At 40.1% G+C, this 27,409-nt stretch overlaps 1 protein-coding gene across 1 annotated transcript in view; it reads left to right on the top strand.

Annotated features, from left to right (window-relative positions):
* Window positions 1–27,409, top strand: part of LOC139733579 (vigilin-like) — a 37,381-nt gene that overhangs the window by 341 nt on the left and 9,631 nt on the right. Inside the window, exons 2-17 of the mRNA XM_071644389.1 lie at window positions 4,803–5,094; window positions 6,521–6,629; window positions 9,385–9,500; window positions 12,162–12,368; window positions 13,972–14,187; window positions 14,786–14,992; window positions 16,423–16,530; window positions 17,206–17,389; window positions 18,715–18,854; window positions 19,726–19,830; window positions 20,510–20,623; window positions 21,297–21,383; window positions 22,287–22,418; window positions 23,078–23,296; window positions 24,826–25,047; window positions 25,676–25,894. Of these exons, the coding sequence (XP_071500490.1) occupies window positions 4,837–5,094; window positions 6,521–6,629; window positions 9,385–9,500; window positions 12,162–12,368; window positions 13,972–14,187; window positions 14,786–14,992; window positions 16,423–16,530; window positions 17,206–17,389; window positions 18,715–18,854; window positions 19,726–19,830; window positions 20,510–20,623; window positions 21,297–21,383; window positions 22,287–22,418; window positions 23,078–23,296; window positions 24,826–25,047; window positions 25,676–25,894 (2,643 nt within the window). The 5' untranslated portion in view covers window positions 4,803–4,836. The remainder of the gene's footprint in view (window positions 1–4,802; window positions 5,095–6,520; window positions 6,630–9,384; window positions 9,501–12,161; window positions 12,369–13,971; window positions 14,188–14,785; window positions 14,993–16,422; window positions 16,531–17,205; window positions 17,390–18,714; window positions 18,855–19,725; window positions 19,831–20,509; window positions 20,624–21,296; window positions 21,384–22,286; window positions 22,419–23,077; window positions 23,297–24,825; window positions 25,048–25,675; window positions 25,895–27,409) is intronic.

Below are 27,409 nucleotides of genomic sequence, written 5' to 3'. Positions count from 1 at the left end.
GACACATAACCTGGCCTAGGCCCTTTACATGTACAGTAGCTGCATCTCCAATGTATAATTATAGTTTAGCCATCGGCATTATCGCCTTGCCTTGTTCCTCAGGAGAACGTTAGAACATCACGTTTGTTTGACGAATTTACATGATGATATGATTAGTTGATTATAGATGTAGGTAGAAATATGTTCTAGATTCTAATGAAAATAAATGATAAATCAACTGCTCAGTAGTCAGTGCTAAATTGGTTTTTGGATCCCTGGCTGACCCTGGAGTCGCTCGATCGAGATTCCAGAAATTTTCTTAGGAAGACATCCACAAATGGCACAATCTTTCTTTTCATTCTTTTTTAATTTCAGATTTTCATCACCTGCTCACAGAGCCACCTGAAATTTCATGGCAACCATGCACTTTAAAGTCCTTTATTATTTTAAATATCAGTACTGCTGGCAGTGCTGCTATGCTACTGCGTACTACCTTTACATTTATTCACAAATGTCGCATCGCATAAAATTGCCATGATCATGTGTGAGAAAGTTGGCAGTAAGTCTGCGATACAATAGCTTCCATTTTTTAACATCCTTGCTAGCCACAACAGTTATGTGAATATTTTTATGCCTCCTTTATCCATCCTGACCCCATAAATCACGCAAACCACCCACGCAGGCGAGGCTTGGGTGTGTGTCCACGTAGTTCGGTTAGTATCGGTTACTATACACAGCCCTGTCGCTGAACGCAAGTGCGTCCTTCGCACGGCGTCTGGTCAGGCTAGTAAATCGGTAACTGTGTAGATGATATAATAAAAGACTGATGAAACGGGATAAGATTTTATAGGGGGTTTTTTGTGGCTGAATGTCTTTAATGTGATAGCATTTACAGTACTTGGTTGGTCCTATGATAAACTGCACAGTAAGTTGCTCTCCAAAAATAAGTGTCAAGATTTCATTGTCCTTCAGTGACAAAAAAACAACAACAGACGTTGAGTGAGGGAGCCAAATATTGCTTTCTTGTCCTTTACCTGCTTTGAAGACCACCTACATGTACTGTAAGGGGGAGTCTGCATTTTGCCTTTTGTTGACATCTTGCATTTTATAAGCAGATATCTGTTTGCCTTGCTATTGACAACTGTACGTACATTGGTACAATGAAGTATTGACACGATCCAATCTATATTCCACAATGTGTATATTTGCCATGATAAAAGCATAAATCCTAGATGATTGATTTAAAGTGTCTATGTCTGTCCAATATGATGATATTGTTTGCAGCATCATGGATTTAAACAAACAAAAAAAACAACAAGAAACACAACCATTTGTACCGTTCTGTATGCAAAAAGCGTTAAGTTTGCAGCAATGAAAGAATGGAATGTGCGCGCAAAAGTGTAATAACTAGTGGTCCATGAGGGGTTTCAGCATGTTGCTGCAACATGCTCAGATTCTTGTGCAACATCAAGAATTTGCAACAAGCTCAAAATAAATTTTATGTATTCACACGTATGTGAAAAACATGTGCAAAACATAAAAAAGCATCATGCTACCTAGTGCTGACATATTTGTGTGCAAACAAGAGAGAGAACATTGAATATAAGCAGCAAAAAGAGAGATAAGTCGTGAAATATTGCGCACTACATGCTCGTGATGTGCGCTCTCAGATTTTGAGCTTGCAACATGCTCAAATTTCAAGTTGTGGACCACCTTGATGTACTATTTCCTACAGCAATATGAACTTCTCTCATACATACATGTAGGCCTACTGTATAGCATGCAGATAAACTGCATCAAGTACAATGTGCTGAAAGACTCACTTGAAACACTCGATACCAGTTAAAAAATAAATGCAGTTTTCAGCATGTACTGTGATACTGTTGGAACGGATGCTCCGCTTCAGTAAGTACTTTCAAACAACCTACTTCAAATGACACGATTGTAACCTAATGACCCAATAGTCTAGTGTGTCATCAGAGTTCAATTTGCATGGTACCCTATCCTAATCAAAATGAAACCAAAGATCTTGTTGTTTGATCGAGTGTTGCTACGCATTTCACTTGTTAAGTTTTCCTTGTTTTTATTTTCAAGCAAATGTGCACTGCCCTGTCTATTGTCTTCAAAGTAGTTCACGTACAACAGCAGAGCTGCCAAGTCTACATGGCTCAACAATACTACAAATACATGGCTCAACAACTCCTGAAAACTTTAAAGGGAAGATAAACCCTAAATGCAATGTGGATTGAGTAAAAGCAGCAACATTAGTAGAACGCATCAGTGAAAGTTTGAAGAAAATCGGACAATCGATGCAAAAGTTATGAATTTTTAAAGTTTTGGTGTTGGGACAGCTGGATGAGGAGACTACTAGAAGTTATGACGTATGAGTGGACAACAATACAAAGAAAATATAAAGAAAATTCTACAAAAATCCATTTTTCATGAAAATTACAAAGTCCGTCAACTTGATACTGACATACATTAAGGGTAACAATTATTCCCCCTGCTTTCTGAAAGCGGTTAGTCAAGTGTTCTTTCATAATGCTAGAAAAATGAAATTTTGTTGAATTTCTTTTATATTTTCTTTGTATTGTTGTCCTCTCATACGTCATAACCTCTAGTAGTCTCCTCATCCAGGGGTTCCAACACCAAAACTTTAAAAACTCATAACTTTTGCATCGATTGTCCGATTTTCCTCAAACTTTCACTGATGTGTTTTACTAATGTTGCTGCTTTCACTCAATCCACATTGCTATTTGGGTTTACCTTCCCTTTAATGTCTTTCATGTCTTGAAAAGAGAATATCTTCACCGTCTTAACTAATTTACACAATGCACACAGCCCGGATGTCTGCAACAGCAGCGCTGCACACTGGCACTGGTCCAACTGTCCAGACCAGTAAAGACCACTGTCTGACCAGTGACCAGTGACTCTTTCAGGAATGGACCAGTAAAAGATGGAAAAACTGGGCACCTAGTCTGGTCTGACAGACAGGTCAGACCAGTAGAAAAACTGGGTTGGTGTGCAGCCCTGGCAACAGTGTCAGCACAATTTATGGAATAGGGAAAAAAGAACTTTGCCTCTTCATGTACACATGTATGGAAGAGTGAAATCAGAATGTGTAACTACATGTACAGAAGCCAAATGAAATCAGGGATTGAATAGACTCCTATGGGAATTTACAAGTGTCACATTATTTGTAGAAAGTGGATATTAGTTACAGATGTACACTGACTGCACTTAAAATGCAAAAAGTACATACAAGTAGTGCAAATGTACATGTACAGTTGAACCTCTCTTATCCGGCCTCCCTTTATCCGGATCTCTCTATTATACGGACGCAATCTCGCCGTGATTTTTTTTTTTTTTTAATAATTACGGGAGGAAAGGGGGATTCCCAACTCCTTGAGAACTCCTACACAAACACACATGAATTACATATACTTGATACATTTCTTAATAATTATTTAGGTAAATCATCCCAAGAATTTATAAAAGAAAATGATTTCATTCTTGCAAACACGAACCTCTATTTTGGGGGCTGTTACTGAGTGTAACAATGAAAAGGTTGCAGTATACACATTACTACATGTGGTACTACAATGGGCTACATCAGTACATGTGTATGTATATGTACATGTATAAAGCATTGAGTCTCCCGTATCCGGCCAAATCCCTTATCCGGATGAGCCCCGGTCCCGACTTGTCCGGATACGAGAGTTTCAACTGTATAGAGTTTAAAATGCAAAAAGTACGTAGTGCAAATCTACATATTGGTATAGAGTTTAAAATGCCTTTGTTTCATAGTCTCTCATTGACCTTTTGAACTGCTGTTACACCATCTTCAGGTTGCGAATTTCTCAAAACGCTTTATTTACATTGTGTACGTGTGTGCAGGTACAGCTGTACTTGCTTCAGATTGTGTGTTTGATAATTTGTTTGAAGTACTGGTACACATGTCTCTTATCTCAAGGTCTTTTTTTTCCCCCCTTCAGTGAAGCTTATACTACTGGCAGAGCTTGGTAAAGTCTTTCTAGTTCTACAAGTACACGAGGCTTCCTGATTACTAGTAATTGGATGTCATCTCTTCTTGCCCTGACTAGAAAATTAAAGTTTCCCTGAATTATGGATATATTTTTGAATTCAAATTGGGAGACGTCTTTAGCACACAAGTATAAATATCCCTGATTGAGAGGTGTTACAGTACATCTCTGAAGCCTTTCATACTTTCCGTATATGTTTTAAAGGGAATCTCTCCCCTAAAATGTAAATTTGAGAGGTGTGAGAGCATGTCCTAAGAACTCTAGAGAAAATTCTATTCCATCACAAAAACTGCCCAAAACTGTGAAATATTAATTTTAATAAATCAGCACGCACTAGTGCGCGCTGCAATAGTAGCGTGTAGACCATCGGTGTGTGCACATTTCCTTCGTTCGCCTCCGTCTGCACACAGCTATATCGTATACTGCTTATCGGTATTGCCTCATCGAGCCATATATGCATCCGCATGAGTAGACGCTGCCGCGGCTGCCTGGTCAGTGGCCCGGCGCGGCGTGGCAGCACCAACCTAGCTGCGTACGTGGACATTTGCGTGCATTTGCGTGTTTTGAGAGTATCGTAGTACACTGTACACTGATCGTACAGAAGATTATTGAACTACGCAATTGAATGCAGTCGATAACGCCAGACGACTACTCTGAGATCAAGGCGTATGTAATTTTTGCCATTCTGATAACAATGCCATATCATGATGTTGCCCATTAACACTTGGCATCTGTTTTTTTTTTTTCTGTCTTCTTCTTTTCACCTCTTTTCTCTTCCAGTGGTACTGTCTGACTTTGATCACGACCCTAGACCATGAGTACGGATCCTCAATACTTGCCCGATGGCAGTGCCCATTACGGGCCGGGTCAGTCGCCCGTCGACCCCAACGGTTTCACCATTGAGGCAGAAGCCTACGAGCCCCAGGAACCGCCCACCTACGATGAGGCCTTCCCACCCATGCCGCCCATGGACAATGCCAGCGCGGGGGGCAGAGCCAGCCGGGGTGTCAGTGGACGCGGCCGCGGACCCTCCTATGCCAAAATGGCAGTCAAGTCTTCCACAATTACTCAGGTGAGTGGTTCGTCCATCAGTCAACAGAATGCAGTAACGAAATAAAGGACATAATGACTGCAACCTCATGGCTTCTATGGGGCGCTACCCTAACTTTTTGCTTTTGTGGCCGTGTAGTCCACTAAAATTTTAGACTCTGAAACTTTGGTGACCTGAAAATTAAATGTAATGACAGGGAGAGGAAAAAAAAACCAACAACATAAAAATCCTTTTTTAATCTTGGTTGCCCGAACATAAATGTAACCTTTTCTGAAGTTTGGTGGCCTGAAATATTTGTATTTAATTAATTAATTTTTTTTTCTCCGAACCACCAGGCCACCTCCGCTGTTATATCATAGCTGTTTCAAATGCTCTATTTTGTGCAAACAACCTCCCTATGGTACATGTAGGAGTAGAGTTCGCTGGTGCTTGATGGATTTCAAGTGATTCATGACCTTGCCACAGATTGATTAGATGTGAGGAGGAAGAGGCAATTTGGAAATAATTTGACTTGTTGGTAGTATTTGTTGTGAGCAGTGAAATGCCATTTATTGACATTTACATTTAACCCTAAAGGGGCCGGGGGGGGGGGGGGGGCAGAATCCACCCCCCCTCGATGTTTCGCGATATAATTCTGTAACTTGAGAAGGCCTCGTTGCGAGGCTTCTTGACTTTCTTTGTTCAAGTCTCGCGCAACTTTTGAGACCAAATTTACAACGTACGCATGTACTTTTTCGATGCCACGCCCATTTTTGTAATGGCATGTCACCCCAAAACGGGCACAATTTTGTGATTTTGTGTACATTTCCTATGGAAAACTGTGCTCTGTCATGAAAGTCATAAAAACCTGATTATTTTTACAATTAATCACTTTTATTGATTGATTTTATGCTAATTATGGTAGTAAAGTGGTCAGCGACAATTTCCAATAAAAAACAAAGAAATTCATAAGAAATTCTCAAAACAATAAAATACATAAGAACTGAAATGACTTTGGAAGTTTTTATGATGTACAATCGTTGAATATGCTCAAACAGATCTACTACAAACCAAAAAGGAGACTCTCAATGCTTTTAATTAGGCTAAAATGTGATCTGTAGCTAAATTTGAGTAATTAATTAATTAAAATTAATAATTGATTGTTTCAAAAAATCTTTTGACACAATCTTGTAGATTTTGATGTGGGTGTCACGCGTGACAAATTTCGTAGCGATCGCACCTCTGATGGCCGGGGGGGGGGGGGGGGGGGGGGGGGGGGCCTAATTTGCCCCCCTCCGGTTTTAGCATAGCCAAAAAAGCCCAATCTGATTAGGGTTAAATGATCTTGCTCAAGTTTTTGTAGAGACATCGCTTCTCTCTATATGAAATATTCTCTCGGGGGGGGGGGGGGGGGGGGGGGTAGATTCTTGTGAATTCATATGTAACACTGTGTCCACTCCTTTGACAGGTGTTCCATGTGCCTTTAGAAGAGCGCCGCTACAAGGAGATGAACCAAGGCTTTGGCGAGAGCGGAAGCCAATCCAGCAAGATCTGTGCCGACATCATGAAAAACTACAGTAAGTGACCTGCTGATGCTGATGCTTTTACCTGTACTCTACACGATGGGTACAAGTATAACCATTTTAAATCCCAAACGAAGGCAAAAGAACATGATACGTTATAATCTAACGTAAAATTATATGTTTATAGGACCCATTGTTCATATCATGATTTTTGATTGGCTAAATGGCCACTATGCAACAGACTTTCTTTTCATTGGAAGTGCAATGCCGTGTGCTATAACCAAGAATACTTGGCATGGGCATTCATGTGTCCCTACAGTGCTAGAAATAAACTGCCATTGCATACTTGACACATATTGCATGCTCTTTCATGCCTTTGCTCTTGACTGTGTATTCCAAATGCATTTATCAGATCCTGTGCAATTCTGTACTGCACTTAGGCTAAAATTGCATTGTGTATGAGATCATGCACTATTCATGTAGTATGAAATTTACATTGATTTGTTCCTGGTCAGGAACATTCAGAAACCTGGATGCTGCATTTATTTTAATAATTTTTGCTCAAAGCAGAATTTCGTACCGAATAGTGGACTGGATGGAGTTACGTTTGTACATAAAGTTCCTTTAGTTATCAGAATGACCAGAAAAGTAGGATGTACATGTTTCTTGTGTGTTCAGGAACCATTTGTCGCAGTCGCCCGTGGACACTGGGAAAGGTTAAGTCATAGCCTTTAGAACTTTACCATTATTACAGTACAAATATGAGGAATAGACTAAAAGATGCTTTCTTATCAATAATTCAAAAACTTTGTTATTCCCTTTGAAAGGTAAGCACCATTGATAGGATTCTGAAGAGCAGTTCAATGTAAAAGATAAATTTCTCCTCTTCACATCATTGATAGAAACAGGAGTTAAAGGGGAAGTCCAGACAAATTTCATAATTTCACAGCATATAGTACTTAAAGGACAAGTTCGCCTTCATAGACATGTGGGTTGAGTGAATGCAGCAATATTAGTAGATCACATCAGTGAGAGTTTGAGGAAAATCGGACAATTCGTTCAACAGTTATGAATTTTTGAAGTTTCTGCTCAGTCATGGCTGGATGAAAAGACTAAGTAAGCTTGTGATGTCACATGAGTACAACGATATAAAGAAAGAATAAAGAAAAGTCAACATATTTCCATTTTTCTTGCATAACAAAAGAACACTCGACTTCTCTCTTTCAGAAAGCAGGGGGAATAATATTACCCTTAACATACTTCAGTAGCAAGTCGAAGAAATGTGCAATTTATTCAAAAAGTAAAGTTTTGTGAAATTCTCTTTTTATTTTCCTTATATACATTGTAGTTGTATGCATGTGACATCATACACTGTAGTAGTCTTCTCATCCAGCAGTGACTGCGCAGATACTTAAAATATTCATAACTTTTGAACGGATTGTCCGATTTTCATCAAACTTTCACTGATGTGTTCTGCTAATATTGCTGCATTCTCTCAATCCTAATGTGAATGGAGGTGGACTTGTCCTTTAAATCGACAGCTCCATGTTTAGATTTCAGGAATTAATCAGTGATCAAATCCTTGAGCAGAGAAACCAATACTCTGAAAACCCCCAAACAAATTGCACTGAACAAGGCACCAGCTTCACCATAAGAATGCATGAGTGGGGGCTCACCGTAAGAATCTATAAGGAGGCTCACATATTTCAGCAATGTAGCAATGTAATCCATTACAATACCGCTTACTTACAATGTAATAAGGTCACCTGTGTAGAATTTATGTATGCTTTCTTTTTCTTATTCTGCTTCATTGAGCCCACACTCATACATTCTTACGTTAAAGCTGCTATGTTATTATCCTTGTTCATTGTGATTTGTTATAGATTTTGAAAAAAAACCCTTATTATTCTTTATCCCAATCAGTATAGATTCTGAAACTCTGTACTCAGTATAACCAGGGCTCGACACTAACGGTGGCCCGGTGGCCCGGGGCCACCAAAAATGAAAGTCGGGCCACCAAATTTAAAAAAAGGGCAAATTTGGTGGCCCGCCTCGGGCCACCAAAATTTTGTGAAAAGTATGTCAATAAATTCGTAACTTTTTGCGCCGGAAATTAGCATTTAGATTTGTTCAAAGGATGGATGAAAAGGACTGAATGAATGCCTGAGAGTGAGTGTTGCAAGTTTGTTGAAGTTTATTTATGAGTAGATATGTCCAACTTCTAATTCTTACTATCAGAAATCTTAAATATTTGACTCATTAAAAAAAAGGACTTGTAATGTTTTTTATTGTTGTTTTTTTTTTTCGGGACACCAAATTTTTCTCTCGGGCCACCAAAAATTTGAAATTTAGCATTTTGGTGGTCCCATCGGGCCACCAAACAAAAAATTTAGTGTCGAGCCATGGTATAACCAATTTATAGCTCAGTGTAAAAATCTGAAAATCAGCTGGAGTTCTCCTAAAAGGAAAATCTGTTTCTAGTTCATGGATATTATACAACTGTTATGAGTCTTCCAGTGTTGAATGAGCTTTTATGCTTTTCGTATCATATGTAATGCATTAATAGCAAACTCAAAGCAAGCATCTGCCGCCTATTGCATAAAAGTTACTTTTGTGGTAACTTTGCCATCCAATGGTAACTACCATGGTAACAATACTCAACAGCCAATCAAAATCAAGAATTCTATGGAAGTTACCATTGGATGGCAAAGCTACCATAATAGTAACTTTTATGCAATGGGCCCCTGGTATCTGGGTGTCTATCTGTAAATAGAAATATGGAAACAATGCTGTTCTGATTCTCTCTCAGATGCCAGCATTGAGATGAGTCTGGCCAAGGACCAGAGCTTGACCATCGTAGTGACCGGTAAGGAGGATGCGGTCATGAAAGCCAGGAGAGAAGTGATGAACAAACTGCAGACCCAGGTACTTTAAACGGGCATTCCGGACGATTTTCATAATTTCACATCATGTAGTACATAAATCGACAGCTCCATGTGTAGATTTGTGGAATTTATTGTGGTCCATGAGCAGAGAAACAATACTTTGAAAAACCTTAAACAAATTACACTGAACAGTGTTGATGACATAGGAGCCTCACATATTTCAGAAATGTGGCAGTGTAATTCCATTACAATACTGCTTGCTTGCAAGTTCACCTGTGTATCATCTATGCATACATGTACCTTCTTTTTTTGTTGTGCTTCCGTGAGCCTCAACTCATGCATTCTTATAGTGAGGCTGCCATGTCATCATCCTTGTTCATTGCGATTTGTTTAAATTTTGAAAACATTCTAATTCCTCATCCCAATCACTATAGATTCTGAAACTCTGTATTCAGTAAAACTACAAGGAGTAATTTATAGTTGTTCAAATGTAAAAGTCTGAAAATCAGGTCCCCTTTAAACACCTCATGGAATCAATGCCAAACAGGATATGATTGTTAGTCTTTGTTTCAGACCTATGCACTGATATTCTTGACAAAATTCATGTAGGGCTATCTAATGTAATAGCATGAGAAGAAAACTATTCTTTTTCCCGACCAGTTTGTCAATTTAGAGCATAAAGGACACCATTGTTTAGAATTTGTTGAGAGGGGTGATGTCATTTGAATACAAAGATTCACCACAGGATATCGCTTGATGAGTTTATATAAGCAGTATTAGATTCTATGAGCAGAGTATATATGCATGGAAACTGGACTACATGGGAAATTGAAAGTACAATTGTGACCCTGCACCACAAAACCAACAAAAAAGTGGCCAGACATGGATTTTTAGTGTAGGGCAGATTCTGAAAGAGCAGACTCTAAACTTTAAAATGATGTATAACTCAGTTGAAATGGACTCTGCTAACCCATCTAAATATTGGAAAGAAATCACACACTCTGGAAAAGTGTAAACTGAGAAAAGAGGCTCTTAAGTACAGGGTCTATTCAAGCGCTTTATCTTTACTAAGCCTTGCTGCCTGTGCGATGAGTGGGACAAAAAACAGGAAGTAAACCACTGCAGCAACAACAATGAAGGGATTATCAGATTAAGCTGAAATTGAGCATGCTCTATCAACACATTATGTCCATGAGTAATGTCAACTTTCAAAGCAGTAGTGTTATCCTTTCAAAAGTTATTAGAGTTGAAAGTGAAGAACGTTTTCAGGAAATGAAAAGTGGCCTCTTAAGCCTAACCAGGCCAGGCTTTTTTTGGTGTTCTGTGGCCGGGGAGGGGTTGATTCAACCCCCCCCCCCGAGATCTCTGCCGTTGATCGCGCAATCGCCATGAAATTTGGCACGTGCATTACCTGTGGCATAATCTACCAAGCTATACAAAAAGAAATGGAAATTTTCGTCATGATAATTAATTATGCTAATGCATGCATAAAAATCATACATTTTGCTCTAAATCAGAAAGTAAAGCTAGAATCCTACTTTTTGTTGAAAACATTCTTTGTAGCATTCCTAACAATGTACTTGAAAAAAAAATTGGTCAATTTCTTATAATTGTATTGTTTTATGAATTTCTTATGTATTTCTCTGTTTTTACGACCTTTTGTTTTATCATTTTTTTTCCACAAAATTTATGACAGAACCTATATCAAGCATAATTATGCTAAATTTAATTAGTTTCAGCCTTTAAAAGTGAAAATAATTTTATCTTTATGAATAAGAAAAGAAAACTCAATTGCATAGACTTTATACACAAAATCACGTTTTTGAGCCATTTTCGGTCTGACAGACATGTATAAAACGTTATGCAGCATCGTAACGGTATGTACGATTTTCGCAAAAATGGTGTCAAAAGATGCGCGAGACTTGAAAGTACAAAGTCAGCGAACGGCGCGGTCAAAAAATTTCGCGCGGCGGAGTAGTTGCGAAAAATGTCGAGGGGGGGTTGATTCAAACCCCTCCCCCCCCCCCCCCCCCCCCCCCCCCCCCGGCCTTTTTAGGGTTAAGACATACCTGATCACTTTACTCTAAGAAAAAAGGGCTGTAGAGAAACCGCTGAAAACCCACTTTCCCATTCATTTTATTATCCCAAACTCAAGAATGGTGTAGAGGAAGAATGGCTCTTACAGAAAATTTGAAAAACTCAAAATTGGCTTGGTTGACCCGCTTCACCTTTTTTTGAGTCCTCACGTAAAATCAAGAGGTGTGACTTTTTGTTGGTTCTGTGATGCACGGTCACAATTGAGAAGAAAAAAAAACAAACAGCAAAACTAATGTTGAGGGTGTAGGTTTATGACAGAGATGCCAGCTGTCTCTTGTTTTAGTATTTTGTAGGGTATTTGTCCAAAAATACTTGGGTTTTGTGAAAATAGGATCTTTCACAAATTGTCATATGTTCCGTATATGTCTATTGCAGGACAGGGTAAAAATACTGATTTTCCACCAAAAATATGCCCTTTTTTGCCTTTAGACTACTGCAGCAATGTTTACAAGGTTGATATCCCTGTTATGATAGAGAATGTATCTTGTCTTGGTGTGATGTTGTAGGCCAACATCCAGATTGCCAATACTGCTGTGATGTTTACAAGGTTGACATTCCTGTTCAAATGAAAGAGAATGTATCTTGTCTTGGTTCGTTGTGGTAGGCCAACATCCAGATCGCCATCCCAAAAGACCACCACCGCTTCATCATCGGCAAGGAAGGGAAGAAGCTGAAGGAGCTGGAGACGATCACGATGACGAAGATCACCATCCCCAACACTGAGGACAGCTCAGACCTCATCCGCATCCAGGGCCCCAAGGAGGGCATCGACCAGGCTAAGCATGAGCTGCAGCTCATCTCCGACGAACAGGTTTGTAAAGAGCTGCCAAAACCTGCCCAGATTTTGTTGGGAGGGGGCACTATCAACAACCCTTCCCTTTGTTAGCAATATTTGTGCATCCATATAGAGTTTTACATTTAGAACTTATATTCACAAGTCCTGATACTGACTTTTCCTCTAGTTGACTTCACCTTCTTACCCTAGTATTGCAGACTTCCATGTAGTGACATCAATGCATGTAATTGGTCACACATGACATCCCAAAATGAAGTATCAATATTTAGACTTTATGAAAAGTGAACATTAAAGGCATAATTTACCAAGTTTGCAGATGAAACAAAAACCCAGCATTAGTGCTTCAAAATAGTTCTAAAATGTGAGTTAGGGATAGAAACAACCAATGTGAAATTTTGAATCAGTATGATTAATGTTAAGTGTTATATACAAAATGTGAACAATAGTTATAATAAAAATGTTTCTAGACTAAACCATCTACAGTTATGGTTTATTGAGAAAAATAGTGATATCTCCTCATATTTTAGGCTTTATTGCAAATTTTTTACATGGTAGGATGTTTTGTGATACAACTGACCTACATATATGCATCAAATGTGATATCTCGAACATTTTGTAAATCACTGCTCCCAGAGGTAAACTGTACCTTTAAGTTCTCTTGCATGGCATAAAGAAGTTTACCACATGAAAACCAAAAAGTGCATGGAGCAGTGGACACACACATGACTCATGCTGACCAGGAATGATCAGTAGTCATCTGGTTATTTTCATCCCTTATTGGTGCAGTGGCTCTTTCAAATGAGCAATGAGTGAGAGAATATAAATGAAATTTCAGATGTTAGCATTCATGAGGATATGTACTGCAATCATATGGTGTCAAGTTTGCAAGATGAGAGTATTTACAAATGAATTGAGTCATCATGTTTGTCATTTGAAAGCTGAGGTTCCACTGGGGACCATGAATGCATTGAGAATTAGAAAAGCACTCTGAGAGCGCAGACCTCCGCCAAGCATGCAGCTCATTTCCACCACTGATCTTGTTCTTCCATAGAGATATCAGTGATTTCCACCCATACATACTTATAACATTGTGTGCTGAAAGTTGCCCGATTTCCCAATATCGAAGCCTTTGTTACGTCATAAACCCTCAGCTGCACGGCGCGCCTCGCCCTAGCACAAACTAGAGCACGCACTTCGGTGCGCGCATGCAAACCTCAAGTATGCGCAGCCTGAACTCCCAAGCTCATTGACCCTACCTGCCAAAATATCAAAAATCCTTCATAAATTCCCCCAAAATTCTCGGATCACTACCAAAATTTAGTCATCTGTTACTTGTATCATTCTAAACTTTTCCTGCAAGTTTCATTCAAATCAGTTAACTACTTTTTGAGTTATTTTGCACACGGAAAAACTAACTAACTAACAAACAAACAAACAAACCAACAGTAACGAAAACATAACCTCCTCCCTTGACGGGGGTAAAATATATCTGATACACTCTTTGTGTTTTGAAAATGCACCCCAGATTATGTTTGCTTGCTTTTGCAGATATCTTTATATTCTATCGTTGTCATCTCAAGAAGATTGAAAGGTATTTTTGTTCATTTTTAAATTTTAGGCCAAGAGGGCCTTTGAGCGCCTCATCGTCCCCTACAAGTACCACCCCTTCATCTGCGGGCCAGAGAACTGCTTCATCCAGGAACTGTCGGCCAGGACCGGAGCCAAGATCAGCGTCCCGCCCCTCAGCGCTCGCAAGGACGAGATCGTCGTCGCTGGCGAGAAGGACGGGGTGCACGAGGCCAAGGCTGTCATTTTGAGGACTTACGAGGAGAAGGCAAGTTGTCGGAACCGATCAAGGCTCGTGGCCGATTCTTTGTTACCCACACCACTTTGACGTTCTCATTCACACTGCAATTATCCACCTATGTATTGAATGGACAGAGTGCAGAAGATATGCAAATTGTATGTAGAGGCAGGGGAGTGTTTTCAAGTTAGGATACAGTAGTGCATAATAGTATAGCATAACACTATAGTAGTGCAGAATCATGTTCAGTGCCAGTTGAAGACTTAAGCAATACGAGCAGTGACAGTTTAAAGAGAGCATGTTTTAGGGAGATTACAAAGACTCTGTATTTTGGACATACGATGTATTGTATAAGCTGTTATTTTCGCGAATGAGGAGATCATGGATATTTTCGGGAGATGTTGTTTTCGCATATCGTAAGTGCGCTATTACCCAAGTACATGGCGACATTTTCACGTGTTGTTAAATTCACGGTCCAACAATGATTCGCGAAATTCACAAAAACTAAAACCTTGTGAAAATAACAGCTTATATACAGAATCATTTGATTATGCTAGACTGAGACAGTCACCCTGTACCTGCTAGGAGACTCAATGAAAGTGAACAGTCATTATTCTTGGATTTACAGAAGCTGAAGACCACCACAGTTTCTCTCGAGGTGCGCAAGTCACAGCACCGCTACGTTATCGGGCCCCGCGGCTCCAACTTGGCCGACATCCTGAAGGAGACGGGTGTGTCCGTGGAGGTTCCTCCGACGGACAGCACCTCTGAGACCATCACCCTCAGGGGTGAGCAGAACCAGCTTGGACCGGCCATCACCCAGGTCTACGCCAAGGTGAGGACTCTCCTCTGACGTTTTGTCGAAGGACAACATTTGAATAACAAAGCAGTACCCGCTGCATGCTATAAGGATTAGAACCAACACTTGCTGTCGGGCGAAAGCTCGGTGGTCTAGTGGAGATGACGCCTGTCCGGTGATCAGGAGGTCGTAGGTTCGAATCCTGCTCGAGTATGTACGCCCATGATTTTTTATCATGGCTACTACTAAAACACTGATCAATTCAGTGCTTATTTACGTTGATGTAGGGCAATTTGTCAATCAGTTGCAAACATTGTCAAAGTTTTATAATGCTTCACCATGGTATAAAACATCAGTGGAACGTTGTGATATTTCCTGTCATTTTCTCAGACAAGTTCTCTAGTATCTGTCTTCTTATTCGTCAGTGTAATGCGTGATTGTTCATGGAGATCAAATTATCAACCTATTTTGCACATTCCCAAGAACATTTTCTCGAAAGTATAACTCTAGTGTTTACAAACACTGATACAAAATGGGTTTTGCCCCTATATTTTGCCTTTTGAGTACACATTTAAAGGTTGTGTACAGTTCTGGTTGAGGTGAGGATTTAGCTTTTAACATTTTGCGAGATATTAAAAAACCACTCTATGAGATGTCAAAGAGCATGCAATTCTAAGGGGTATCAAAAGTTTATTCAATGAAAATTGGTTTTGAAATGGCTGAGATATCCAAAAACAAGGTGAAACAAAGAGATCCTAATAAAAGGCGTGGCCTGTCGCCTTTTATCATTATCACTTTTTTTTTGGATATCTCAGCCATTTGAAAACCAATTTTCATCAAATAAATAATGAATTCTTCTTAAAATTACATGCTCTTTCACATTTCATAAGAGGTTTCTCATTATCTCACTTAGAAATGTTCAAAACATGAATCCCCACCTCAACCAGTACTATACAGTCCCTTTAAAGGGGTACAATTTGTATATTATTTCTAGGGAAAGTGGGTACATGCTGTCTATTTAATGGCTAGAGAAGTGGTTATGGCTCAGTGGAAAGAAACATCAACTCTCAATCATGAAGTGCTAGGGTCAATCCCCTGGTTGCGATGATTGCGCCCCTAGGTAGGACACTTTATCCTCTTTGCCTAGACCATTAGAGGAGATTATAAGCCATTAGACCATATGTGACTTGCTTTCAAGCATTCATTGCTTCCTTTGCAGTCATGTAAAATAAATTGATTCTAACCAAATAAAATTAAATGCAGCCTTCTTACTACTTCGTTCAAGATAGCCATCTCACGCCATGTGGGTGCCCCCCATTTTATACCTAAGATTTTAATTACCTTTTAATAGCTTGGTTCTTATTTTAGTTTGTACATTCTTTCTGATGGAAATGGTTAATTCCAGAGACACCAGTGCCAATATATTGAATATTTTCCGTCTTTTGCTTTGCTCTTGTGACTGTCAGGCTAACAGTATCAAGTTGGAGGAGGTGTATGCACCCGCCTGGCTGCACAGGTTTATCATCGGTAGGCAGGGCAAGAATGTGAAGAACATCACTCAGAATCTGCCGAAGGTTGGTTCCTCTTCTTCAGAATTGTCCCCATCAAAAAAAATTGCTGAATGAGTATGATTTGGAACCTTTGTGTTTAAGTGCGTGATGAAGGCACCATATTTTGATGCTGAGGTGTGTATGTGATATTTCGGTATGTGAAAGATGATTACAAACTTTGATACTTGATTTTGCTGAGTTTCAATTGTGTATGCAGTAATATCTGAAGTCCATATGGAGTGATTGTTATATTTTTTTTAATTATGAAATGTAGTTAATTGTTGATGTAGTTGTCTTCTTTGCTTGCCTTTCTGTTTGTTTCTGCTCAGAGAATTGGTAGCATGCAGGCACTTCTGGCAGGATGACTGATAATAGGTACCGGAGCTCAACTCTAACTTTTTTGTCTGGTGGTTGGTTCAGGCCACTAAGATCTTGAAGTCTGAAATTTTGGTGCCCCCCCCCCAAAAAAAAAAAAACAACAAAAAAAAACAACAACAACAACAAAAAACAACACAACAAATTGAAGTGGCCCAAAAATAAAAACAGTTATAACAACCACTTTAAATCTCAGTTGCCCAATTGGCCACTAAAAGTGAGCCAGTTTCAAAAATTGGTGGCGCGACATCAATTTTTAGTGGCCTTGGGCCACTGCTTCTGTCCAGCCATGGTTAAACAATGATGTTTTATCACATATGTCAGGTCCATGTGGAGTTCCAGGAAGGGCGTGACGTCATCGCCATCGAAGGCCCTCCGGAAGAAGTCGAAAAGGCCCGCTCGGCCCTGGAGGAGATCTCCCGCGACCTCCAGAGCCGACTCTCCTTCGACGAGATTGACATCGACCCCAAGTACCACAAGCACATCATTGGGAAGGCCGGCGCCAACAGTGAGTCATGATGCACCCATCATGCAGCCCTTGTGTTACCAAATAGAGCGGCACTCTGCTGTCATTCCTGGTCATGCCAACTTTTTCTGACGCTAAAATATGTTTGTTACTGTAGGCAGTGAATATTTCGCAGTTATAGGCAGGAATTGCACACAGATGCCGCCATTACTACTGCACATGCTTATTTGCTAAGTGCATGCAAGCAGATAGATATTCGTGTTCCTGATCATGAATTCAGCCACCCACAAAATTGTCTCACAACTCTCGATTTGTAAGTCGTCATGCCTGCGAAATATTTGGCATCCAAAATATTTGGCATCCGAAAAATTAAACCTATGTAGCCTAGAATATGGTAAGAGAGTAGTTTGTTCAGTGAGATACCCCCTCCTAAAAATTAAGGGCCTGTTTGACAAGGCAACAGCCGAAATATTGTCGTTCCCATTTGAAAACACTTGATGATAAATGCACTTTATGTTTTTTTCTTTGTATTTCTACTGCTACAGATTATTGTAGTTGATTATAGTCTGAAGAAATTTGAGGTTGAAAAGAGTAAATTGATGCATGGCTCTCGACCAAAGAGATTGCAGAATTTTCACAACTTGCTCCAAAACAAGTCATAGTTGATCCGGGCAAGCTAGTAGGTTGGTTTATACCACTGTAGATGTGTTCATCAAAGCACAATAAGCCAGTTTGCAGTTCCACTTTGGGCATGAGCAGAAGAAAGGTCATTTGTACCAACAGGCATGTTGGTTTTTAAATTCACTGGGATAAGCATCTGTGATGTAATGATTATTCATGGAATCCTTAGAAATATTGCTTGCCAGCACATCCACTTGACAGCAAAAGTGGTATTTGGCAATATCAGTAGAAAGAGATTGTTAAATACATTCAATGCAAAGTAATGAAATGGATGCTTTCCCATGTGTTAATTGACGGATCATTCTGGTCATCTGGGCCCTGTTGCATAAAACCCTTACCGCTGGACTTACCGCTCCTTTCTAGCGGTAAGTCTTCAAATTAGCGGTAAATTTTATAATCCTTGATGCTGATTGGCTGTGACGCCTAATTTTGATGGTAGTTACCATTGAAATTCAACGGTAAGTTTTATGCAACGGGCCCCAGGTCTGTGCAAGTTCATTCTTTATTTGAACAGGATCAATGAATCCCATAAATTGTTACGTAAAGCTTAGGCATTATGTCGCTCTAAAAAGAGTGAAGTGCCTCTAACTGACTGAGGAAAAACAGAAGGGTCATTCGGCCCAATGTGCCGATGAGCTAACTCCGAACTGGCTTATTCATCATCATTGTCATCTCTCCGTTTCCAGTCACTCGAATCAAGAAGGAGACAGGCGTGTCCATCCGTATCCCTAGCGACGAGGAGAAGAGCAGCAAGATCCGCATTGAGGGAAGCCCCGAGGGCATTGACCAGGCCAAGAAGGAGCTTCTTGAGATTGCCCAGCGACTGGTGAGATCATTTGTGCTTGGGTACTCAGTGGGGGAGGTCATGAATATGCATTTGCATTTTTGTTGAATATTCATATTCAAAAGGTAATTCTTATAGTGTGCATTTCCTTTACAATTGAATATTCATTTTCGTAATTGTTCAATATTCGTAACTGGATTGAGATTGCCAGAAAACTTTCATGAACCTGTTTCACAAGTCAAGAAAGACATTTTGTCCTAAATTGAAAATTCAATTTCTGAAATTCAATCCTAATTTTGAACCACGCTAACATGCTGCCATGGCTGTGAAATGTCTTATTGTTTGCATGAAATCTATACAAGCCATTTAAACCTGTAGCTGTGAATGTGTCTCAGAAGATTCAGAGGTGTATCTGTGAATACATTTTGCTATTGTTGTTGCAAGTCCTTTTGGTGGATTCTGGAGAAATGTCTGAACATGCAGGTGTGAATGCAGTGTAGGAGATTTTAGATACACGTACAACTCATTACTGCTCTAAAACATGATATTTTCACGGCATGAAATTTTCGCGAATTGGAGCTGATGGCCTTCTTCACACCATGAAATTTTCGCTAGTTGCCTCTAACATTCAATGTATATAGTGTAGATAAGAACTTTCATGTGCATTTTAATTTCGCGAATCTTGGCTCTCGCGAAATTCGCAAATTTGCGAAATTAAAATGCATGCAAACATTTGTTTTACAGTATACATCGCTATTGTTGAATATTCATTTTTTTGAATGAAATCTGTCTAGAAATCTATACATGTGACTGTTTGTGCATGTGGCTGGGATTCTGTTAACACAAAATGTTTGAAATGCCTTCCTGTCTCCTCTGACAATGAATTGAGGAATCCGACATGATTTACTTGCAGGAAAATGAGAAGTCGAGGGACATTCTCATCGAGCACCGGTTCCATCGTACCATCATTGGAACCAAGGGAGAATATATCAAGGATATCAGGGACAAATTCAAACAGGTGAACTTCAAGGACTTGGCTTATCTCTCGTAATAATCAATGTGTGCCATGTGGTAGATTTCATTGATTAATTTCATTGATTTTATGCTGTATTTTTGAAGATAATATTTATTTTGTACCTCCGCCAAGGAAGGAGGAGGTTAAGTGATCATCGGTATTGGTTTGTGTGTTTGCAAAATAACTCAAAAAAAATGTGTATGGATTAAAATGAAACTTGCATGAAAAGTCGATATTGACACAAGGAACACCTCATTCAATGTTGTTTAGTGATCCGGGAATTTTTATGGATTTTTGAAGGACTTTTCATTTTTGGGGGGCATATAAGGTCTATGAATTTGGAGTTCAAGCTGCGCGTACTGGAGGTTTACGTACCCGCACTAAAGTGCGTGCTCTGCTCGAGCAAGGCGCCGTGCAATGTCGTGAACAAAAGGCTTCTATTTTGGGAAATTGCATGCGTGTAAGGGGGGAAATGAGAAAGAGATTGTGGTGTAATCCCTTTGGAAGTGGGTTGCTGGATTGGAGGAGGTTTGTGCTCTCCAAGTGCTTTTCTAGTTTTTAATTACGTTTCTGTTTGAATGAAAGAAAATGCAAGATTTCAAAACTCGGTTGTTGATGTTAGACGCTGTTCAATGCACATCCTCAGCATTATTTTACCCTGCGAATGCTTTCTCTCCGCCAGGTTCAAATCGCATTCCCAGACCCAGGCAGACAGAGTGATGTGGTGACTCTGCGTGGACCCAAACAGGAAGTAGATCTCTGCTTCAGATTCCTCAAAGAACTCAGCAAGGAACTGGTGAGTTCTTTCTTGTTTCCTGCTTCTTTATTTCTTTCTTTCTTTTTTCTTCAAAGCAATATTTTCCCCTAAATGCAATATTTTTCCCCCGACAAAGTGATTCCCCCCTTCATTTTATTCTCTTTGTGCCCTTCGAGCTCTCCAAATACATCCAGGTGAACTAGCAATTTCTCAAGTTCTCAAACATAGGCTTCTAACATCCTGTCGTTGCTGGTGAATGTTGCCTGAATTAGTACATGATCATATGACCTAGCTCATGCTTACTGTTATAGCATTCCATGATAATTTGATGAAAAATGCTCAGTTTTGTGGACTTGCTGAAAGTGTACAGGCACACATAGTGTATACACAATGTAGTTGATCTAGTTGACATACTGTGTGAATATTGTCATTTTTATTCAGCAAATATATGTGATAGTATGCAATAATGCACCATGATTCATATGCAAAGTTCCCATCAAACCTCCCTAGAAAAATAAAATGCAATGTAGACCCACTTTGACCAGAGCATGTCCTCCTATTTACGTGGATTCTTAATTGCATCTCCACAAGACTGTGTATTATCTTTACACTTATGCCCTGCACTTTGCAAGACTACTTTAGGTTTGTTGAGCGCGGATGGTGTGACATGTTCTTAATGGACTTGATTTTTTTTTTTTTTTTTTTTGTGCAGGTTGAAAACAACTACCAAATCTCACTGCCAATCTTCAAGAAGTTCCACAAGAACATCATTGGCAAGGGTGGTTCAACCATCAACAAGGTACGGATAGTGGTTCCCTTTTACAAATTGGATGCTTTTAACAATATTTTCTCCTTGCATGGCGAGGTGTTGCATAATATGTTTGTTTGCTTTGTCAAATCGTATTTCCAAGAATGTTTGCCAATTTCCTCTGGCATAATCATGATGTCTTTCTATGCCCCCTTGTGTATGTAGTGTGTGTATGTTTGTGTGTGTGTGTGTGTGTGTGTGTGTGTGTGTGTGTGTGTGTGTGTGTGTGTGTGTTTTGTGTGTGAGAGAGAGAGAGAAGAGAGGGAGAGAGAGAGAGAGATAAGGATGGTGAGCAAGCACACAATTTAGTCTCAAAGACATGGCTAAAGTTATCACCGCAAGTATAGTCATCTTTCAACCTTTCAAATTATGAGGTTTGTGACTCTATATCAGAAGAAAAATCTTCAGAACTTTTGAAAAACATTAATTCTGTATTTTTGCACACATAATTGAGATGAGACCTCTTGTGTAATCACTTAATGAAATGAAATGGCAATTCAGGAATGTTGCGTCCACTGTTCTCTTATTATGTTCTAAGTGAAGTATCCCTACACAAGACTGGGCAGTGGTTTGGAACTGGGTATGAGAAAGGTTAGCAGCGGTTGTGATCACAGGTGTTTGGGCTCTGTGAGGTTGTTAAGGACCACTGGTTGAAAGTTCATGTTGTCACAATCAGTTTACCTTTGCTTGATGAGACTTTCGCTTCCTGGATCTGTAGGCTTCTTTAGATTGAACGCTGTGGGAGAGACTTCCCACTAGCCGACGTAGCTGGCGCGATTCCAATCTTTTCAGTGTGTTAGGGACCAATTTCCATGGTGGTGAATGGCAATGATCTCACAATTGAGCTGCTGATCCCATCACTTTATCCAAACTTCTTCTCTCTTTTGCTTGCAGATCAAGGAAGAGACGGACACTAGGATTGAGATCCCCACTGAGAGCAGTGACAGCGATGCCATCGTCATCACCGGCAAGAAGGCCAACGTGGAGAAAGCCAAGCAGAGGATTTTGGCCATCGAAGGAGAGCTGGTGAGAGTCCTCCGTTGCTATGGAAACTGGAGACGTGGGAAGCCATGTGGGAACGGGGATTTAAAGAATTTATCGATTTGTGGAAGTTGTTGTAATGATACTGTATCTAGAGTGTGGGTTGTTTAGGTATGGAGACCAAAAAGGTTTCTGCAGTAACTAACCCTGCATTCACATTAGTCCCCGCGATGCAGGAAAAGTCCCGCGCCGTGGTACTTTCTCCTCAAAAACCATTAAGTGAACTCTCACTGGGACTTGTCCCCTTGAAGCAAGTTGGGTACGGGAACAAGATTTGGAGGGGAGAGTGACCTTTGGGTAAAATTGATGGCGTCCAGCTGTGGTCATCAAGTGCGGGGAGTAATGTGAACACGGGAACTGAGAATAAATCATTTCATACTTGTCATTTGTCGAGCTGATGACATGGGTAAAACTTGTATTCAAGAGTTATGAAGAAGGCAAGATGTACATCTCTTCAATGTAGAAGTGCCCTTGAAGTCTTACCGCTTTGGCATGATTAAATGAACCTCTCGTTTCATCTGCTTTTTGCTCGTTATCATCCTGACTGCTTTCACTACTGAATTAAAAGTGTCTTTAAAAGTCATGATTAGTCATTATCACTGTTATCATTATTACCATGATCATCTTTTGTTACCACTCTTCAGGCCAACATCACAGAAGTGGAAGTCCGCATTCCTAGCAAGCATCACCAGTCCCTGATTGGCTCCAAGGGGCGCCTGATCCGCGCCATCATGGAGGAATGCGGGGGTGTCCACATCCACTTCCCCAATGAGGGCTCCGGCAGCGACCGGGTCACCATCCGCGGACCAAAGGAAGAGGTGGACAAGGCCAAGAAACAGCTCTTGGACCTCACCAATGAACGGGTGAGAGCGCCCTGCCCCCCTCCTGACCAAGAAAGAGTTGTACTTTCTGTGTGCTAGGCACGAGAATAAGATGGCAAATATTTTATCCTGACATAATGTGGCATCTTGTGCAGTGAATACATACAGATTATAAACTGATGATATGTGAGAATGCCCCTCCCCCCTCCTGACCAAGACAGAGTCGTACTTTCTGTGTGCTAGGCACGAGAATAAGATGGCAAATAGTTTATCCTGACATAATGTGGCATCCTGTACAGTGAATACATACATGTACAGATTATAAACTGATGATTTGTGACCTTGTTTGTTTCTGTCCTGAAGTGAACTTCAACCCTCACACTCAAAAAGGCACTTTGACTCAAACTTACAGAATAGATTTAATCCATTGACCAAGACAGGCGCAAAACGTGAACTGTGCCTATGCGCACATGCGTGTGCATTTGTAGATGATTGTTGACTTACAGGATGTGTCATGCACATTTACTCAGTCGAAATTTGCACAATTCTTGGGACGAGATTTAAACAGTGATTCTGGATTCTGGCCACACTTCAAGCTTTCTCTTCAGCTTGCATGAAGCAAGTTAACTTCTTTGGCCTTCTGGCTTTAGTCATCTAGAGGGTTCACAAATTTAACAAGAGATGAGGGATGAATACACGACCAGTGCTTTTCTAGTTTTTCATTTGTGGTCAAGAGTAATCCAAGAAGGAGCACATGATTCCTTTTTGCAGCGAGATGAATGTGTGTATTCGCTTTGGGATACATGCCTCAGCAGCAATCTTCACTGCAAAGTTGTCATTTAAAGTGCAGAGCCTTATTGTATGTAACATTCATGAATATTCAGTGATTAGTTGTAACTAATACCCCCATTCTACAGAGATTTTCTGTGTTGGTTGACTATCAGGTTAGTGTCAAACATGTCGGGCTATCTGATGAGGCAAGATTGTCCGATTGAGTATGATGCGCGACATGTCTGACACTCACATGATAGTCAACCAACCAAGTCGGATTCATCAGGCTGCGATCGGATACACTTTTATGGGTGTCCGGCACCAACATACTTCGCTTCCGATGAGCAACCGACGAGAGAAAATCTCTGTAGAATGGGGATATAACTGATTACTTGTAACAGTCGATAGGTCCTGTTTACCTTTGAGAACAGTGATTTAAAAAATTTTCAAGATATGACATTTAATGCATATGTGTAGGTCTGTTGTACCACAAAACATCCTTATCATATAGAATTTTCACGATAGAGCCTGAAATATAAAGAGATATCTGTATTTTTCTCAATAAACCGTAACTGTAGACAGTTTAGTCTGGAAACATTTTTGTCATAACTATTGTTCACATTTTGTATATTTAGCAATACTTGACATCGATTTTATCAATTCAAAATTTTACAGTGGTTGTTTCTATCCCTAACTCACATTTTTACAATAGAACTATTTTGAAGCACTAATGCTGGGTTTTTGTTTCATCTGCGAATGGTAAATTATACCTTTAAAATCTGCCTGTCTCCCATCTGTAGGAGCAAGCTAGCTTCACTGCAGACGTGCACGCCAAGCGAGAGTACCATCGCTTCCTCATCGGGCGAGGCGGCGCCAACATCCGCAAAGTGCGGGAGGAGACCGGTGCCAGAGTGGTCTTCCCCAATGACAAGGACGAGGACCAGACCCTCATTCAGATCATCGGCACCAAGGAAGCTGTGGAGGAGGCTAAGAAGAGACTTTCCAGCCTCATCAAGGATCTGGTGAGTGGATAGATAACAAGCATTTAGCCAGGGTTCGACATTAGCAGCGGCCCTGTGGGGATCTGGTCTACTAGCCATTTAGTCTCAACCCACATGGTCTTATTCCCGTTTCATCTACAACCAGTTTGTTGAATGACCACCATTTGGATTCATTTCCAGTTTGTCTACTTTCAGATGGGATATTCCCATTTTGTCTAATACCCAAAGTTTATTAGACAAAATGGGAAATACTCCAAGAAGACTATATTGCAATTAGACCATCTGGTCATTAGATGAAACGAAAGGAATATTAGCCAAACTGGGCATTAGACCGAGTGAGGATTAGACCAACCGGGCATTAGACGAAATTGATAGCAGACCAAATGAGTTTAGTCTTGGTGGTGTTAGATGACCTGGGAAGTAGACCATCATTCTGATATTAGACCAAGTGGCAATAAACCGCCCTGTGGCCCGGGGCAACTGAAAAAAAAGTCTAGTTTACTTGCATGTTCACCTGCAATTCCATATTTTTCATTGTGCTACCAGAATAATAAAATGTTTTGGCAGACTCGGTTAACATAAAAAGTGGACAGCACTGCAGCATGTTAGAGACTTATATTTTATATTTCATTGTGTTATGTACCACCAGGACAACATCGTCGAGGCGGAGATCGACGTGGACACCAAGTACCATCGCCACTTCGTGGCCCGCCGCGGCCAGGTCCTGCGGGAGATCGGTGACGAGTACGGCGGCGTGACGGTCAGCTTCCCCCGCAACGGCTCCAGCAGCACCAAAGTGGCCATCAAGGGAGCGAAGAACTGTGTCGAGGGCGCCAAGAACCGCATCCTGCAGATTGTCTCCGATCTGGTGAGTGCAGATGACTTCATCCTGAGGGTGATGACCTCGGAGATGTCTTTTCCTTATGATCAGGAAGAAAAACTATACTGCAAACGTGAAAATTTTTGCAGTTTTTGAATTTTCACGCATTGCGCGCAGCCAGACACTAGCGCGAAAAAATAAAAGCACGCAAATATTTTTGCTTGCCATATGTTCCCGTATTACTGTCTTGATTCCGCGGAATTAAAAACATGTGAAACTCTTCTTACTGGGCTAGTGCGAAAAATTAGTCGCGCAGAAATATCCACTTTTGCGGTACTTTTAAGTTCAACTTATGATGAAAAGGAGGAGAAAATGTAACAACTACCTAACGATGTGACCTTAACCCTAAAAAGACTGGGCTATTTTGGTAGCTCGAAAGACTGGGGGGGGGGCCTAAAGGGCCCCCCCCCTTAAGATCTCGGCCGTGGATCGCGCGATCGCCGCGGAAATTTGCACAATGGTAGTGTGCGATGTAATCTACAAGATCGTATATTTAAATTTTCCAAAATAGTCTTCTTTTATTTTATTTTGATTAATTATGCTAATTTATGCAAGAAATCATACTTTTTTATCTTAATCAGTAAATAAAGCTCCAAAAGTGCTCATTTTTGGTCTAGATATTCTTTGTAGCATTCTTAGCAAATGTACTTGAAAAAAAATTCGGTATCAAAATTAATTTCTTATTTATTTTATTGTTTTATGAATTTCTTATGTATTTCCTTGTTTTTTCGACCTTTTGTTTTTGTTGTTTTTTTCAGCAAAATTTGTGGCAGACCCTTTTTGAAGCATAATACTACTAAAACAAATTGATTTTAGCCATTGAGAGTAAAAATAGGCATATTTATATGAACCATGTGATAAAACTCAATTTGTATTGACTTTGTACACAAAATCACATTTTTGAGCCATTTTCGGTCTCACGTGCATGTACAAAAAGTTATGTAACTTCAGAACCGTACCCCCGGGCATCACAAATTTGGTGTCAAAATGTGCGGGAAACTTGAAAGAAAAAAGTCATAGAGCATCGCGGCGAGAGCATTGCGTGTTGCTGAGTAATCGCGCGAAATGTCGAGGGGGGGGGCCTTTTAGGCCCCCCCCCCAGTCTTTTTAGGGTTAAACAGAAGACATTGTGGAGTGTTCTAGTTTTTTTTTTTTGTATTTCCATGATACAGATGTAGATTACACTCACCTGATATGTGAATCAGATGATACGACTAAGTCATCATATAACAACTCTCCCAATGGTTTGTTATGTAACCAAAATTCAGACTTTAGTAAGTTCAGTTGCTGTGCACCTTTAGGTATGAAGTCATTGCTGAATATTTACTACGTTTAGTAATTTCATGATATGGAAGTCATTTATGTTTGTTTTCTGTAGACACACTAAACGGAAATATTAGTGAAGAAAAATATGTGTGTAAATCTCTGAATGTCTATCTTTACATCACAGGGCTTAGCTTTATGCTCACCCAAACCATAATCTCTTGAAGAAATATAAGAGCT

This window comes from Diadema antillarum, unplaced genomic scaffold (genome assembly GCF_040938485.1).
Source record: "Diadema antillarum isolate AM-2024a unplaced genomic scaffold, OU_Dant_1.0 seq00000483_RagTag, whole genome shotgun sequence".
NCBI classification, from domain to species: domain Eukaryota; kingdom Metazoa; phylum Echinodermata; class Echinoidea; order Diadematoida; family Diadematidae; genus Diadema; species Diadema antillarum.
The sequence above is the reverse complement of the archived record's forward strand: the minus strand, read 5'-3'. Positions and strand labels throughout refer to the sequence as shown.